This window comes from Salvelinus alpinus, chromosome 28 (assembly GCF_045679555.1).
Source record: "Salvelinus alpinus chromosome 28, SLU_Salpinus.1, whole genome shotgun sequence".
In the NCBI taxonomy this organism is placed as follows: domain Eukaryota; kingdom Metazoa; phylum Chordata; class Actinopteri; order Salmoniformes; family Salmonidae; genus Salvelinus; species Salvelinus alpinus.
The window spans coordinates 12,480,624-12,498,412 of record NC_092113.1 but is presented as its reverse complement, the minus strand read 5'-3'; the positions used below and the strand labels follow the sequence as shown (position 1 = coordinate 12,498,412).

General features: G+C 48.9%; 1 protein-coding gene across 5 annotated transcripts in view; it reads left to right on the top strand.

The window, feature by feature from the left end:
* LOC139557207 (kazrin-like) overlaps positions 1-17,789 on the top strand; it is a 350,504-nt gene that overhangs the window by 230,577 nt on the left and 102,138 nt on the right. For all 5 annotated transcript variants that reach the window (XM_071371696.1, XM_071371697.1, XM_071371698.1 and 2 more), the window contains one exon: positions 5,817-5,924. In XM_071371696.1, coding sequence (XP_071227797.1) covers positions 5,817-5,924 — 108 coding nt within the window. The remainder of the gene's footprint in view (positions 1-5,816; positions 5,925-17,789) is intronic.

The following is a 17,789-nucleotide window of genomic DNA, read 5'->3' as shown; positions in this document are numbered from 1 at the left end:
TGAAATGAAACCACTTTCTGTCAAAATAAGAAACAATATCTGAAAATGTAGGTAGCTAGACTATCTTACCCATATACATCATGGATGGATGCGTCTCCTGTCACGGATGCCATGGTTGCCCTTAGTTTGAAGATGTAATCCGGAGACAGGTGTTTTCTCCATCTTCTTAGCTATCTTACTCGAATTCCACTGATTTCAAAACTTGGTCCTCCAGAAAGTGGAGACCAACACTTACGCAGTTTTACTACGTGATACAATTTTTTTTAAAGCCGCGTTAGACAGGATTACCTACATATACCGACCAGCTCCTATAGACAGAAGTGTGCTATATGGCAGACCAATCCAAACTCATCTCTCGGCATGTCCAGACCACTCATTATCTCAGCCAATCATAGCTAGCGGGAAGGTTGCTGACTTTTTCCGTGGCTAAACCAACTAGGCTTGTAATTTAACAATTCTATTCGTATTTACAGGTGGCATACACATTTATTATTAAGGCACATGAAAGTTCACATGTTCGAACAATGTTCGTTTACGTTGAAACGGCTCTCCTGTGAAGTAGTGGCCCGCGTTATACGCCTAGTTTCCTGAAGCGGGTCACATTTGCCTGACAACTAAACCAAAAAACAGGCATTGTTTTCCCATTGGAATTTGCTTTTAGATGGTTGAAAGCATATAACACATTATAAATTCAACTAACTTTTGTCTGGTGTTTTGAGTGGGTGAATATACTGTAAATTATAATCTCATTTATCAACGTCTCAACCAAATATTACCTAATTATCCACGTTGAAATGACGTGGTGTGCCCAGTGGGTCATTTGGCCTGCGTAAACTGCATTAAAGCGAGTTCTTGGTATCTGTTACAGTGATCTGTTGGTGTCCAAGCCCCAACAACGGCAAATCCAAACCTGGAAACCTGTAGTAAATGCAGCTGACGGAACTGGTCTCTCTCTCTTTCTCCAACCCTACCATACAGTTTATTGTGAGAGGAAAAGGAGGCACAGATCGCCTGTTTCTGGAAAATTGTTGAATTCTTTCTCTGTGACTGTTTGTCTCTTTTTAATCTTCCTCCAGCCGTGAAGTGGCTCAGTGAAACTGAGGCAGCAAGGGTCCTTGTGGCTGAGAGCTGAATCTTTATCTGCAGGATTATTTTCCTGCTGTAGCAAACTGGCTCAAATTAAGATCCTACATCTGTACTTTCTACCTTTGCAACATGATGTGAAAATGTATGTCATGTCATTTCAAAAGATTGTTTCTGTAGCTAGCATAGTTTCGACAGAATAGGGAGAATAGGAATATTCTCTGACACTGTTCTGCAATGATCCAGCAATTTACATAATTGCATTATGAAGTTTATCTCACTGTAAGGACATCATTATGTATTTCATTAGAGAGAAATAACTTTTTTCTCTCAGTCGTGTGCTTGACTTGCTAAATAGCCCATTATTAATAAAGAAATATATGGGTTGCCATTGAAGTGATGCACCCTGTTTTGTAGAGCATAGATAATTCTCTCTGTTTAAATCAGTATCACGCAATCACAGTTAGCTACAATTATTTTATGTCTCTGCAGACACATATTTGTATCTATAATATATAGTATGCTGGTCTGGAAGAAAATCTTCATTTCGTCACCATGTTGCAGGAGAAGTAAGTTTTAGACTTGTGGTGTCTTTGAGGTTTAAAAAGGTTTCCAAAGTTTATAATTTCCACTTTGAAATCAGACTTGATTTTCCCTTACAAAAAAATGTATCAACCCCTACAAAAATGGTAATTAATCATAATCCATATAATAACTCACATTTTGTGTTGCTGCAGGATTATTTTCCTGCAGTAGCAAACTGGCTCAAATTAAGATCCTACATCTGTATGGCGTTTTTTCAAGCATACATTTCTAGCTTCTGGTGAAATTACATTATCATAAAAATATGTTGAGGACAAAAATGGGTAGTGAAATGTTGAAAAAGATTTGAAATAATGTTGTTCTATGCATTTGAAGATACATTATCCCTTTATCAGCTTTTCTTTGTGACATAACAGCCTTTGAAGTCAGAACCATTTAGATGTGACTGTTTGAAGTCAGTTGATTGAATTTCTGGGAAACCAATATTATTTTTGATTTGAAAGCCTTTCAATCAGTTGAATAAAAGCAAAGAGATAGATGAGCTGTTTTCATTTGCTTTGCACCTTCCACACAAAAAAACAAACAAACACAAACAGGGGAACTCAAAGAGTGCAGATTTCTCTCTTTTTCTTTTGTCTTGAATTACCATACGTGTAATATATGCATTGTTAGTGATCTGAAAGCACGCAGATATGGGTGTGTTTGTCGTTTGCTGCCTGCTGCCAAAAATGACTTATCTGCCTTAACTCCCTGTGGCAGATATCCACACTCGACGGAGATAGTAGGCGAGCAGCGTCTTTGCAGGTTAATATTACAGCTGCTGAGAGAAGAGAGAAGAGAGAGAGAGAGAGAGAGAGAGAGAGAGAGAGAGAGAGAGAGAGAGAGAGAGAGAGAGAGAGAGAGAGAGAGAGAGAGAGAGAGAGAGAGAGAGAGAGAGAGAGAGAGAGAGAGAGAGAGAGAGAGAGAGAGAGAGAGAGAGAGAGAGAGAGAGAGGGAGAGGGAGAGGGGGAGGGAGAGGGAGAGAGAGAGAGAGAGAGAGAGAGAGAGAGAGAGAGAGAGAGAGAGACGCAAGCTGTCAGTTCAATGTGTCGCCAAGGGAAGGGGACGAGGGAGATTCTACGGGTTACTGTTGCCGGGGGCTGACATGTCTATCTGGCCTCCACTGTCGGACAAGACGGGCCTGCCCTGTTGGGTAAACATGGGACAGATAGAGAGATCATCCATAACAACATGATTTATGCGAAATCGGCTGCAGATCAGGTTTAAATAAAATGTAATACTTCTTCGCAGCCTTGTGTAGGCGCTCTGAGAAGACAAGGTAACAGGGAGAGACTAACTATCTAATCATCCTCCATACGTGCTCCCACTTTTACGCAGTTATCCTCCCCCCACTCAATCTGAGTTTCTAATCAATAGTTTGATGTACAGCCTACATTATTTTGCTATAAATAAAGGTCTAGTGTTTTGGTTGGGATTTTGACTTGTCAGAGTAGACACATTTTTGCACACACCGAGCACATTATTCCATCTTGTTTGCACATTTACATGCATACACACGTCCACAGACAGAAACAGTCCTATATATGCATGCCAGGAGATGCTAAATGTGTTTATGTTAATTAATGGTCAATGACCATGAGACCGACAGTTATTTGCTTGACAATCACCGGCTGACGAAATTTAGTGACCGCCACAGCCCTACCTGCACTTACTGTTTCTCTCTCTCTCACACACACACACACACACACACACACACACACACACACACACACACACACACACACACACACACACACACACACACACACACACACACACACACACACACACACACACACACACACACACACACACACACACACACACACACACACACACACACACACACAGGTGATGCTGCTCACATAATGGCCAATCCTTGACGCAAGTGTCCTCAGCTACGTGGCTTCAGATCAATATGAAGCAGTGAGACCTTAAGACATTTACACTCACAAAAAAGCAATTTGCTGAAAAAACATTGATCCAGGAGACATATCCAGGTGACCTGGAAAACAATACAAGAGGGTACACAATGAGTCCATCTGCCACAAAATGGGATTCTTTCATAGACCTAGAAGGTCTGTGGATATATTGGACAATAATAAAAACACTTTAGCTAAGCTAGCTCTACTTACGTAGGCCAGTGCCCCTAGGCCTCTTGAACCCCACACCTTTTTGTTTGTATTTCATCTACATTCATTTACATCTGTGGATGAACCTCACCAAAATATTCTTGACACATAGGACACTTTTTCACTAGTCTCGAAAACCCAACCCTGGGAAACAGTGACTAGGGTCTGCTTTCCATGACGGACTCTTCTGGCAACTTCAAAGGTAAAAAAAAATATATATATATATATATATATAAGGTAACTAAATGTGTTCCGGGGTGGGTCCTCTTCAGACAGACAACTCTCTCAACAAATCACAAGGCAGACATGCCAGAATTTCATGATTCGAAACCAAAGTTTGCTGGCATTAGTGAAGGTAGTTGATGCAAACTAGCCACTTGCGAAAGGCACTGAATAACCTCTGTGATCTCCATCTTGCTAGCTACTATTTTGTATTTTATTCAAGCGGATAAGGTAGTGACATAGGCAGTAACATAGTTTCTCTATGCCAAACTGACATTATATTGGGGAAAGACGTTAAAACCGTAGCATTAAAAAATGGTGGGAGGTAACCCAGATGTCTAGAGAGACTACTATCTCAAATAGAGCACCCTCTAGAACACTTTCAAGCCTCATCTAGGGCACTATCCAGTGCACGTTCACATAGGGTCTGCTCCTCCAGCCAGGTGGTGCTGTTTTCCTTAGACCACTCACTTCAATACGGCCATACTTAACTTTCACCTCATCCACCTCATGCTCCCTTATGAAGAGCAGTCGCCAAGGGCACAAACAGGCTGATAGCTCTTTAATATCCACATAGAACGGCAAGACGAGTGATCTCTCCATAGTGACAACATGATGTAGCCTCCAGACCTATCTATTCATCTCACACATCTGTGTTCAATTATTGCAATTCATTTCAGCCAGATAACGAGGCCTTAATAGGCAGTGGTGGGTAGATAATGAAGGGATGGGGATGGAGGTGGAGGAGAGGGAAGACGAGGAGAAGGGCAGAAAGAGGACACAGATGTTACTGTGGCTATAACTATCATCCTGGGTGATGTAAAATCACAGCAATGGTGTGTGTCTGTGTGTGTCTGTGTTTGTGCATGCGTGCATGTGAGCGCGAACATACATATGTTTGTGTGTTCATGTTACCTACTGTACATACATATTATACTGTATGTATGACTAACAAGTCAAATGTGCTATTCTGGTCATGAAATGCTAATGTTGCTTATGTCTCACCAGTGGATATAAGTCTTTAGGAGTACTCTGGCAGTAATCCCGATTAATATTGGTGCAGCATTGTGGCTAACACTACTTAGTAGCCTATGAGTGTAAATACTGTACGTGCATGTTGATTTGAGAGGAGGGAGAGTTATTGGCCATTGCATTTGCCTTGAGAGGAGTCGTTCATGATGAGGAGTGTTTAGTGTGGCTGCATTCATTACTTCCTTCCTATAACACAGGCACTGTACTTCTTGAACAAATTCTCATGTCCTCCCTCACACTTTATGTACCCATCTACACGCAAACTCTCTTCATCCTTCCTTTTTGAAAATCCTTATCTGTTGAAGTCACTCAAAAGCAAACCAACACATAACTCTTGTGGATAAAATTGTTAATGCCATTGATCTATCTACCGCTACGGTTATCAAATCAAATCAAATGTAATTTGTCACGTTTCATCAACAACAGGAGTAGACTGACAGTGGTGTGCTTACTTACGAGCCTTTTCCAACAATGCAGAGAGAAAAAAGTAGAAATAATAGAACAATTATAATATGAAGAATAGTCCCCCCCCTCGCATGTAGACACACACACACACACACACACACACACACACACACACACACACACACACACACACACACACACACACACACACACACACACACACACACACACACACACACACACACACACACACACACACACACACACACACACACACACACACACGTATATACACACATAGTCACACCTCCTATCAGAACCCAAATGTGTTCAAACCAATTGTCCTATCCTCTCCTACAGATCCCTCTGTACACCAGAGGCAGAAGCAGCCAGCGACCGATCTCTGCTACAAGAGTGACATCAAGAGCCTAATGGACTTCAGCACCCCAGACTCCTCTCTGGACAAAGGTAAGCCACTAGCCACCCTCCGCCTACACATGGTATTGCATTATAAACTGACAACCCTGGCATAGATACTGAATGCCAAATCACTGGTTCATTCTATCAAGTATTATATGGGAATATGATAGTGTGCAACTCCCCCCACATGTTTTTAGACATGTTTACAAATGAATTAAAAATGTAAAAATGAAATGTCTTGAGTCAATAAGTATTCAACCCCTTTGTTATGGCAAGCCTAAATAAGTTCAACTGTAAACATTTTCTTAACAAGTCACATAATAAGTTGCATGGACTCACTCTGTGTGAAATAATAGTGTTCAACATGATTTTTGAATTAGTACCTCATCTCTGTACCTGACACATACACTTATCTATTATCTGTAAGGTCCCTCAGTCGGGCAGTGAATTTCAAACACAGAGGCTTTCCAATGCCTCGCAAAGAAGGGCACCTATTGCTAGTTGGGTAATAAAAAAAGCAGACATTGACTATCCCCTTTAAGCATGGTGAAGTTATTAATTACACTTTGAATGGTGTATCAATAGACCCAGTCACTACAAAGGCACAAGCGTCCTTCCTAACTAGAGGAAGGAAACCGCCCAGGGATTTCACCATGAGGCCAATGGTGACTTTAAAACAGTTCCACAGTGGTAGGAAAAAACAGAAGATGGATCAATAACATTGTAGTTATTCCACAATACTAACCTAATTGACAGAGTGAAAAGAAGTAAGCCTGTACAGAATAGGCACTAAAGTAATACTGCAAAGAATGTGGCAAAACAATTAAGTTTTCGTCATAAATACAAAGTGTTATGTTTTGGACAAATCCAATACAACACATTACTCACAGTACCACTTTCCATATTTTCAAGCTTAGTGGTGGCTGCATCATGTTATGGGTATACTTGTAATCGTTATGTTAAATTTAAATAACATTTATTACAATATGAATTAAATAGTTGTCCTTCCAAAAAAATGATAATTAAGGATGTTAAAAAGCAGCTTTTCTCTATGCCCCTGCTTGGACTGTTAGGAAACAACGGAGTGGTTTGGGCGTGTACTGAAAAAACTGATTTGACAGCTCAGCCAATGTGACACGCATACACTTGGATATTCAAATGACCTCCCTTGTGGGGGCACTGGGGCAAGACTGCCAGAGCCCAGCTTCACCAAGCCAAATAGTATGGATGGATTTGGAAACTCACGATGGAACTACTTTGGAACTTTACTATAACAGCAATAAATGCAGATGGATTATTTCACAAGTTTGAGTAATTTCTGTCCTTTGATTTGTCACTATATTCCTAATATTTTTGTTGTTATCTACTTAACTTGTTAGCTAGCTAGTCCTGAAGCTAGCTAGCTAGCTACTGCTGCTAAATATGTCAGTCAACAACAGCTTACTAGATTTCCTCTTGACATAAAACTTTTAGCTACAAACCACAGGATTTAAAATAGAAGGGAATGGCAAGATTGTTGTTGTGTGGAGGATCGGCTTTGACTTGAGTAATTGTCGGCTAGCCAGCTAGCTAAGTTAACCGCTATAACTAACGTTAATTGCTTCTTAACAGCCAGCATGCCAACTCTTACAAACCACATAATTTGAAATGGAAGTAACTGGCAAGCAGTGGCTGTAGGTGCCGTTTAAGATTTAGGGAGGATGATTCTTTTATTTCTATTGCAACACACTGGATGACTGTCATTCATATTCCATTCACCCAGCTTAATGTAACATTGATAGGTTTGGGCTAGTACATGATACTTCAATTCTCCCTATACCCATCAAGAGGTTGCTACAACCTAGCCTATGAATGAAAGTTTACAACGTAGGTGCACAGGTCAAGAGAAATGGGAGTAATCAAGGTGACAGACATTGACACATTCAATACCGCCTTGCATACTCTTGCCTGCATCTAGCTGATCTAGGGTGTAGTCATTAGTCCAACAATTGCAAGCGATAGTTTCTATTGGAAAAATTCAGGTATGTTTATCCCCGTTTCGTTCGGTTTTCTTCCGCTTAAGAAATATTTTTCAAAAGAATTGACGGAATGAATACACCCCTGATCACATGCAAACACAGTTCACTTTCATAGCAGCCACATACAAACAGCATGATCCCTTTGATTGTTGTATACTTCCTTCTCGCATCTACGCTTTCTCCTCCTCTCACCTTTTCCCTTTGCTTGTGGACTTCAGTGCACAACACATTAGCTGTCTGTGACCAGGAAAAAAATACTTTCCAAGCCAAACCTTCATATCATAACTGCTAACCGCTACACACAGCCTACATCGTTGTCACCATATTAACGTCATATTCAACATAGCTACTCGAACTAACATGTTAGTAAACCCACTACAATTATGCAGTAAAGTGTACAGTCAGCAACAAGCAGTTTAGCAGTTACAACGGCAGGCCCTGGTGCAAAAAAATTCATAAAAATAAAAGCTTACCTTGGCTTGGAAGAGTTCCAGTGTTGGATAGCCATAGACAGCTAGCTAGCATAGCATCCCTCTCTGTTTGAGCCGGGTGTTTGAGTAGGCTAAACTAACGCTAGCTGCAATCGCTAGCAATCGCTAGCAAGCTCTAGCTAAGTAGGTGAATTGTGAAAGAAAATACAACAAAATATCTCTCTCTCTCTCTCTCTGCTTTTCCTTCATTTTTGAAAAAATTCATATTTTCAAAACTGTTTAACTATTATCTTTCTCTCTCTTATGCACTGCAGTGCTAGCTAGCTGTGTCTTATGCTTTCAGTACTAGATGCATTCTCTGATACTTTGATTGGGTGGACAACATGTCAGTTCATGCTGCAAGAGCTGTGATAGGTTGGAGGGCGTCAAAATTACTGTGTAAGTCTATGGAAGGGGGTGAGAACCACAAGGCTCCTATGTTTTGTATTGAAGTCAATGTACACAGAGGACGGAAACTAGCTGTCCTCCGGCTACACCATGGTGCTACCCTACAGAGTGCTGTTGAGGCTACTGTAGGCCTTCCTTGCAAAACACTGTATTTTAATCCATTATTTGGTGACGTTAATATATTTCATGTAAACTCAGCAAAAAAAGAAACGTCCTCTCACTGTCAACTGTGTTTATTTTCAGCAAATGTAACATGTGTAAATATTTGTATGCTCACTGCTAGTTTGTTTGTTTTATTTATTTATAGGGGACAATGCCCATTAATCAACATCAATATTACAATAATGCAACATCCATGTAAATGTGCCGGGGTTAGCCAAAAGCTAATTTGCACCCGTAGCCCCAGGGCAGCTAAGGACAATTATACAATACACATACACACTAAAACAATACAAAATGCAAATACATTACATCCAATAATATATCATGTATAATTCTAACAACAACAACACTATCATCAACTGTCGTCTTACATATGACAGATAACTCATGTGTACAGATTTTAGCCATGTTTTCAATTCAAATGTAAAAGTACAATAATCAGTGCAGCTTCTCAAGTCCATGGGCGCTGCATTCCAGTATGTTGTAGCTCTAACAGAGAAGGCCGATTGGCCGATTATACTGTGTCGAAAAGGGACACCGCAGTCCCCTCTAGTTACTGCCCTTGTTATCCTGGAGGTGCTTTCCTTGAGCATGATATGCCGGCATGGAGGGGCAACACCATGCAGGATCTTAAAGACAAGGCTTGTATCTACATACTGCTTAAAGCTATCCAGACTAAATAAATTATGTTTATAAATGATATGACAATGGTGGTAACTGTTTGGTTTGTTATCAAACATCTTAAGTGTTTGTTTGTAGAGGGATTCAATTGGTTTCAGAATAGTAGCTCCTGCTTGTGACCAGCATGTGAGGCAATATCTCCAATGTGAGAAGATCATAGCATGCATATATAGTTTGGCGGCCTCCAGAGGAAGGAGAGGTCTTGTAAACCTGTATTATTGTCAGTGCAAGGTTGCATCTACTGTACTGTGAGGGGATCTAGAATGAGTGTACCATACCAAATTGCATGTTTTATGAGGTAATGTGTAACGGCCGTCCCTCGGTGAGTGAGTAGACCAAGGCGCAGCGGGTGATGAATACATAATGTTTATTTGACAAGACGGAAAAACACGAAACGAAATACACTTGAATGATTAACAAAATAACAAAACGAACTAGACAGACCTAAACTATGAACTTACATGAAACGAGGAACACATAAACAGGAACGACCGAACGAACGAGACGAGACAGTACCGTGTGGTGCAAAATACACAGACACAGCGACAATCACCCACAAACAAACAGTGAGAACAACCTACCTTAATATGACTCTCAATTAGAGGAAAACGCAAAACACCTGCCTCTAATTAAGAGCCATACCAGGCAACCCAAAACCAACATAGAAACGGAAAACATAGACTGCCCACCCAAAACTCACGCCCTGACCATCACACACATACAAAACAACAGAAAACAGGTCAGGAACGTGACAGAACCCCCCCCTCAAGGTGCGAACTCCGGGCGCACCAGCACAAAGTCCAGGGGAGGGTCTGGGTGGGCATCTGACCACGGTGGTGGCTCAGGCTCCGGACGCTGTCCCCACACCACCATAGTCACTCCCCGCTTCTGTATCCCCCTCCCAATGACCACCCTCCAACTAAAACCACCTAAATGAAGGGGCAGCACCGGGATAAGGGGCAGCACCGGGATAAGGGGCGGCAGGTCCTGGCTGAGGGACTCTGGCAGGTCCTGGCTGAGGGACTCTGGCAGGTCCTGGCTGAGGGACTCTGGCAGGTCCTGGCTGAGGGACTCTGGCAGGTCCTGGCTGAGGGACTCTGGCAGGTCCGGGCTGTAGGGCAGCTCATGACTGTAGGGCAGCTCATGACTGTAGGGCAGTTCATGACTGTAGGGCAGCTCTGACAGCTCCTGACTGGCTGGCGTCTCTGGCAGCTCCTGACTGGCTGGCGTCTCTGGCAGCTCCTGACTGGCTGGCGTCTCTGGCAGCTCCTGACTGGCTGGCGGCTCTGGCAGCTCCTGACTGGCTGGCGGCTCTGGCAGCTCCTGACTGGCTGGCGGCTCTGGCAGCTCCTGACTGACGGACGGCTCTAGCGGCTCCTGACTGACGGACGGCTCTAATGGCTCGTGGCAGACGGATGGCTCAGAAGGCGCTGGGCAGACGGATGGCTCAGAAGGCGCTGGGCAGACAGATGGCTCAGACGGCGCTGGGCAGACAGATGGCTCAGACGGCGCTGGGCAGACAGATGGCTCAGACGGCGCTGGGCAGACAGATGGCTCAGACGGCGCTGGGCAGACAGATGGCTCAGACGGCGCTGGGCAGACAGATGGCTCAGACGGCGCTGGGCAGACAGATGGCTCAGACGGCGCTGGGCAGACAGATGGCTCAGACGGCGCTGGGCAGACAGATGGCTCAGACGGCGCTGGGCAGACAGATGGCTCAGACGGCGTTGGGCAGACAGGCAGTGCAGAAGGCGTTGGGCAGACGGCCGACTCTGCCCTGCTGAGGCGCACAATAGGCCTGGTGCGTGGTGCCGGAACCGGGATGACGGCACGCACTTCAAGGCTAGTGCGGGGAGCAGGGACAGGGCACACTGACTTCTCGAAGCGCACTATAGGCCTGGTGCGTGGTACCGGAACTGGAGGTACCGGGCTGAGGGCACGCACCTCAGGGCGAGTGCGGGGAGAAGGAACAGTGCGTACAGGGCTCTGGAGACGCACAGATGGCTTAGTGCGTGGTGCCGGAACTGGAGGCACTGGGCTGGAGACACGCACCATAGGGAGAGTGCGTGGAGGAGGAACAGGGCTCTTAAAACGCACTGGAAGCCTGGTGCGTGGTGTAGGCACTGGTGGTACTGGGCTGGGGCGAGGAGGTAGCGCCGGAAATACCGGACCGTGTAGGCGTACTGGCTCCCTTGAGCACCGAGCCTGCCCAACCTTACCTGGCTGAATGCTCCCCGTCGCCCGACCAGTGCGGGGAGGTGGAATAACCCGCACCGGGCTATGTAGGCGAACCGGGGACACCATGCGTAAGGCTGGTGCCATGTAAGCCGGCCCAAGGAGACGTACTGGTGGCCAGATATGTAGAGCCGGCCTCATGGCACTTGGCTCAATGCTCAATCTAGCCCTACCAGTGCGGGGAGGTGGAATAACCCGCACTGGGCTATGCACCCGTACAGGAGACACCGTGCGCTCTACTGCGTAACACGGCGTCTGCCCGTACTCCCGCTCTCCACGGTTAGCCTGGGAAGTGGGCGCAGGTCCCCTACCTGCCCTCGGCCCACTACCTCTTAGCCCCCCCCCAAGAAATTTTAGGGTAGTACTTGCGGGCTTCCAGCCTTGCTTCCGTGCTGCCTCCTCATAACGTCGCCTCTCCGCTTTCGCTGCCTCCAGCTCCGCTTTGGGGCAGCGACACTCCACTGGCTCTGCCCAGGGTCCTTTACCGTCCAGGATCTCTTCCCATGTCCAATCCTCCTTTTCCCACTGCTGCTGTCGTGGCTGTCCGTTAACCCGCTGCTTGATCTGGGTTTGGTGGGTGATTCTGTAACGGCCGTCCCTCGGTGAGTGAGTAGACCAAGGCGCAGCGGGTGATGAATACATAATGTTTATTTGACAAGACGGAAAAACACGAAACGAAATACACTTGAATGATTAACAAAATAACAAAACGAACTAGACAGACCTAAACTATGAACTTACATGAAACGAGGAACACATAAACAGGAACGACCGAACGAACGAGACGAGACAGTACCGTGTGGTGCAAAATACACAGACACAGCGACAATCACCCACAAACAAACAGTGAGAACAACCTACCTTAATATGACTCTCAATTAGAGGAAAACGCAAAACACCTGCCTCTAATTAAGAGCCATACCAGGCAACCCAAAACCAACATAGAAACGGAAAACATAGACTGCCCACCCAAAACTCACGCCCTGACCATCACACACATACAAAACAACAGAAAACAGGTCAGGAACGTGACAGAACCCCCCCCTCAAGGTGCGAACTCCGGGCGCACCAGCACAAAGTCCAGGGGAGGGTCTGGGTGGGCATCTGACCACGGTGGTGGCTCAGGCTCCGGACGCTGTCCCCACACCACCATAGTCACTCCCCGCTTCTGTATCCCCCTCCCAATGACCACCCTCCAACTAAAACCACCTAAATGAAGGGGCAGCACCGGGATAAGGGGCAGCACCGGGATAAGGGGCGGCAGGTCCTGGCTGAGGGACTCTGGCAGGTCCTGGCTGAGGGACTCTGGCAGGTCCTGGCTGAGGGACTCTGGCAGGTCCTGGCTGAGGGACTCTGGCAGGTCCTGGCTGAGGGACTCTGGCAGGTCCTGGCTGAGGGACTCTGGCAGGTCCGGGCTGTAGGGCAGCTCATGACTGTAGGGCAGCTCATGACTGTAGGGCAGTTCATGACTGTAGGGCAGCTCTGACAGCTCCTGACTGGCTGGCGTCTCTGGCAGCTCCTGACTGGCTGGCGTCTCTGGCAGCTCCTGACTGGCTGGCGTCTCTGGCAGCTCCTGACTGGCTGGCGGCTCTGGCAGCTCCTGACTGGCTGGCGGCTCTGGCAGCTCCTGACTGGCTGGCGGCTCTGGCAGCTCCTGACTGACGGACGGCTCTAGCGGCTCCTGACTGACGGGCGGCTCTAATGGCTCGTGGCAGACGGATGGCTCAGAAGGCGCTGGGCAGACGGATGGCTCAGAAGGCGCTGGGCAGACAGATGGCTCAGACGGCGCTGGGCAGACAGATGGCTCAGACGGCGCTGGGCAGACAGATGGCTCAGACGGCGCTGGGCAGACAGATGGCTCAGACGGCGCTGGGCAGACAGATGGCTCAGACGGCGCTGGGCAGACAGATGGCTCAGACGGCGCTGGGCAGACAGATGGCTCAGACGGCGCTGGGCAGACAGATGGCTCAGACGGCGCTGGGCAGACAGATGGCTCAGACGGCGCTGGGCAGACAGATGGCTCAGACGGCGTTGGGCAGACAGGCAGTGCAGAAGGCGTTGGGCAGACGGCCGACTCTGCCCTGCTGAGGCGCACAATAGGCCTGGTGCGTGGTGCCGGAACCGGGATGACGGCACGCACTTCAAGGCTAGTGCGGGGAGCAGGGACAGGGCACACTGACTTCTCGAAGCGCACTATAGGCCTGGTGCGTGGTACCGGAACTGGAGGTACCGGGCTGAGGGCACGCACCTCAGGGCGAGTGCGGGGAGAAGGAACAGTGCGTACAGGGCTCTGGAGACGCACAGATGGCTTAGTGCGTGGTGCCGGAACTGGAGGCACTGGGCTGGAGACACGCACCATAGGGAGAGTGCGTGGAGGAGGAACAGGGCTCTTAAAACGCACTGGAAGCCTGGTGCGTGGTGTAGGCACTGGTGGTACTGGGCTGGGGCGAGGAGGTAGCGCCGGAAATACCGGACCGTGTAGGCGTACTGGCTCCCTTGAGCACCGAGCCTGCCCAACCTTACCTGGCTGAATGCTCCCCGTCGCCCGACCAGTGCGGGGAGGTGGAATAACCCGCACCGGGCTATGTAGGCGAACCGGGGACACCATGCGTAAGGCTGGTGCCATGTAAGCCGGCCCAAGGAGACGTACTGGTGGCCAGATATGTAGAGCCGGCCTCATGGCACTTGGCTCAATGCTCAATCTAGCCCTACCAGTGCGGGGAGGTGGAATAACCCGCACTGGGCTATGCACCCGTACAGGAGACACCGTGCGCTCTACTGCGTAACACGGCGTCTGCCCGTACTCCCGCTCTCCACGGTTAGCCTGGGAAGTGGGCGCAGGTCCCCTACCTGCCCTCGGCCCACTACCTCTTAGCCCCCCCCCAAGAAATTTTAGGGTAGTACTTGCGGGCTTCCAGCCTTGCTTCCGTGCTGCCTCCTCATAACGTCGCCTCTCCGCTTTCGCTGCCTCCAGCTCCGCTTTGGGGCAGCGACACTCCACTGGCTCTGCCCAGGGTCCTTTACCGTCCAGGATCTCTTCCCATGTCCAATCCTCCTTTTCCCACTGCTGCTGTCGTGGCTGTCCGTTAACCCGCTGCTTGATCTGGGTTTGGTGGGTGATTCTGTAACGGCCGTCCCTCGGTGAGTGAGTAGACCAAGGCGCAGCGGGTGATGAATACATAATGTTTATTTGACAAGACGGAAAAACACGAAACGAAATACACTTGAATGATTAACAAAATAACAAAACGAACTAGACAGACCTAAACTATGAACTTACATGAAACGAGGAACACATAAACAGGAACGACCGAACGAACGAGACGAGACAGTACCGTGTGGTGCAAAATACACAGACACAGCGACAATCACCCACAAACAAACAGTGAGAACAACCTACCTTAATATGACTCTCAATTAAAGGAAAACGCAAAACACCTGCCTCTAATTAAGAGCCATACCAGGCAACCCAAAACCAACATAGAAACGGAAAACATAGACTGCCCACCCAAAACTCACGCCCTGACCATCACACACATACAAAACAACAGAAAACAGGTCAGGAACGTGACAGAACCCCCCCCTCAAGGTGCGAACTCCGGGCGCACCAGCACAAAGTCCAGGGGAGGGTCTGGGTGGGCATCTGACCACGGTGGTGGCTCAGGCTCCGGACGCTGTCCCCACACCACCATAGTCACTCCCCGCTTCTGTATCCCCCTCCCAATGACCACCCTCCAACTAAAACCACCTAAATGAAGGGGCAGCACCGGGATAAGGGGCAGCACCGGGATAAGGGGCGGCAGGTCCTGGCTGAGGGACTCTGGCAGGTCCTGGCTGAGGGACTCTGGCAGGTCCTGGCTGAGGGACTCTGGCAGGTCCTGGCTGAGGGACTCTGGCAGGTCCTGGCTGAGGGACTCTGGCAGGTCCTGGCTGAGGGACTCTGGCAGGTCCTGGCTGAGGGACTCTGGCAGGTCCGGGCTGTAGGGCAGCTCATGACTGTAGGGCAGCTCATGACTGTAGGGCAGTTCATGACTGTAGGGCAGCTCTGACAGCTCCTGACTGGCTGGCGTCTCTGGCAGCTCCTGACTGGCTGGCGTCTCTGGCAGCTCCTGACTGGCTGGCGTCTCTGGCAGCTCCTGACTGGCTGGCGGCTCTGGCAGCTCCTGACTGGCTGGCGGCTCTGGCAGCTCCTGACTGGCTGGCGGCTCTGGCAGCTCCTGACTGACGGACGGCTCTAGCGGCTCCTGACTGACGGACGGCTCTAATGGCTCGTGGCAGACGGATGGCTCAGAAGGCGCTGGGCAGACGGATGGCTCAGAAGGCGCTGGGCAGACAGATGGCTCAGACGGCGCTGGGCAGACAGATGGCTCAGACGGCGCTGGGCAGACAGATGGCTCAGACGGCGCTGGGCAGACAGATGGCTCAGACGGCGCTGGGCAGACAGATGGCTCAGACGGCGCTGGGCAGACAGATGGCTCAGACGGCGCTGGGCAGACAGATGGCTCAGACGGCGCTGGGCAGACAGATGGCTCAGACGGCGCTGGGCAGACAGATGGCTCAGACGGCGCTGGGCAGACAGATGGCTCAGACGGCGTTGGGCAGACAGGCAGTGCAGAAGGCGTTGGGCAGACGGCCGACTCTGCCCTGCTGAGGCGCACAATAGGCCTGGTGCGTGGTGCCGGAACCGGGATGACGGCACGCACTTCAAGGCTAGTGCGGGGAGCAGGGACAGGGCACACTGACTTCTCGAAGCGCACTATAGGCCTGGTGCGTGGTACCGGAACTGGAGGTACCGGGCTGAGGGCACGCACCTCAGGGCGAGTGCGGGGAGAAGGAACAGTGCGTACAGGGCTCTGGAGACGCACAGATGGCTTAGTGCGTGGTGCCGGAACTGGAGGCACTGGGCTGGAGACACGCACCATAGGGAGAGTGCGTGGAGGAGGAACAGGGCTCTTAAAACGCACTGGAAGCCTGGTGCGTGGTGTAGGCACTGGTGGTACTGGGCTGGGGCGAGGAGGTAGCGCCGGAAATACCGGACCGTGTAGGCGTACTGGCTCCCTTGAGCACCGAGCCTGCCCAACCTTACCTGGCTGAATGCTCCCCGTCGCCCGACCAGTGCGGGGAGGTGGAATAACCCGCACCGGGCTATGTAGGCGAACCGGGGACACCATGCGTAAGGCTGGTGCCATGTAAGCCGGCCCAAGGAGACGTACTGGTGGCCAGATATGTAGAGCCGGCCTCATGGCACTTGGCTCAATGCTCAATCTAGCCCTACCAGTGCGGGGAGGTGGAATAACCCGCACTGGGCTATGCACCCGTACAGGAGACACCGTGCGCTCTACTGCGTAACACGGCGTCTGCCCGTACTCCCGCTCTCCACGGTTAGCCTGGGAAGTGGGCGCAGGTCCCCTACCTGCCCTCGGCCCACTACCTCTTAGCCCCCCCCCAAGAAATTTTAGGGTAGTACTTGCGGGCTTCCAGCCTTGCTTCCGTGCTGCCTCCTCATAACGTCGCCTCTCCGCTTTCGCTGCCTCCAGCTCCGCTTTGGGGCAGCGACACTCCACTGGCTCTGCCCAGGGTCCTTTACCGTCCAGGATCTCTTCCCATGTCCAATCCTCCTTTTCCCACTGCTGCTGTCGTGGCTGTCCGTTAACCCGCTGCTTGATCTGGGTTTGGTGGGTGATTCTGTAACGGCCGTCCCTCGGTGAGTGAGTAGACCAAGGCGCAGCGGGTGATGAATACATAATGTTTATTTGACAAGATGGAAAAACACGAAACGAAATACACTTGAATGATTAACAAAATAACAAAACGAACTAGACAGACCTAAACTATGAACTTACATGAAACGAGGAACACATAAACAGGAACGACCGAACGAACGAGACGAGACAGTACCGTGTGGTGCAAAATACACAGACACAGCGACAATCACCCAC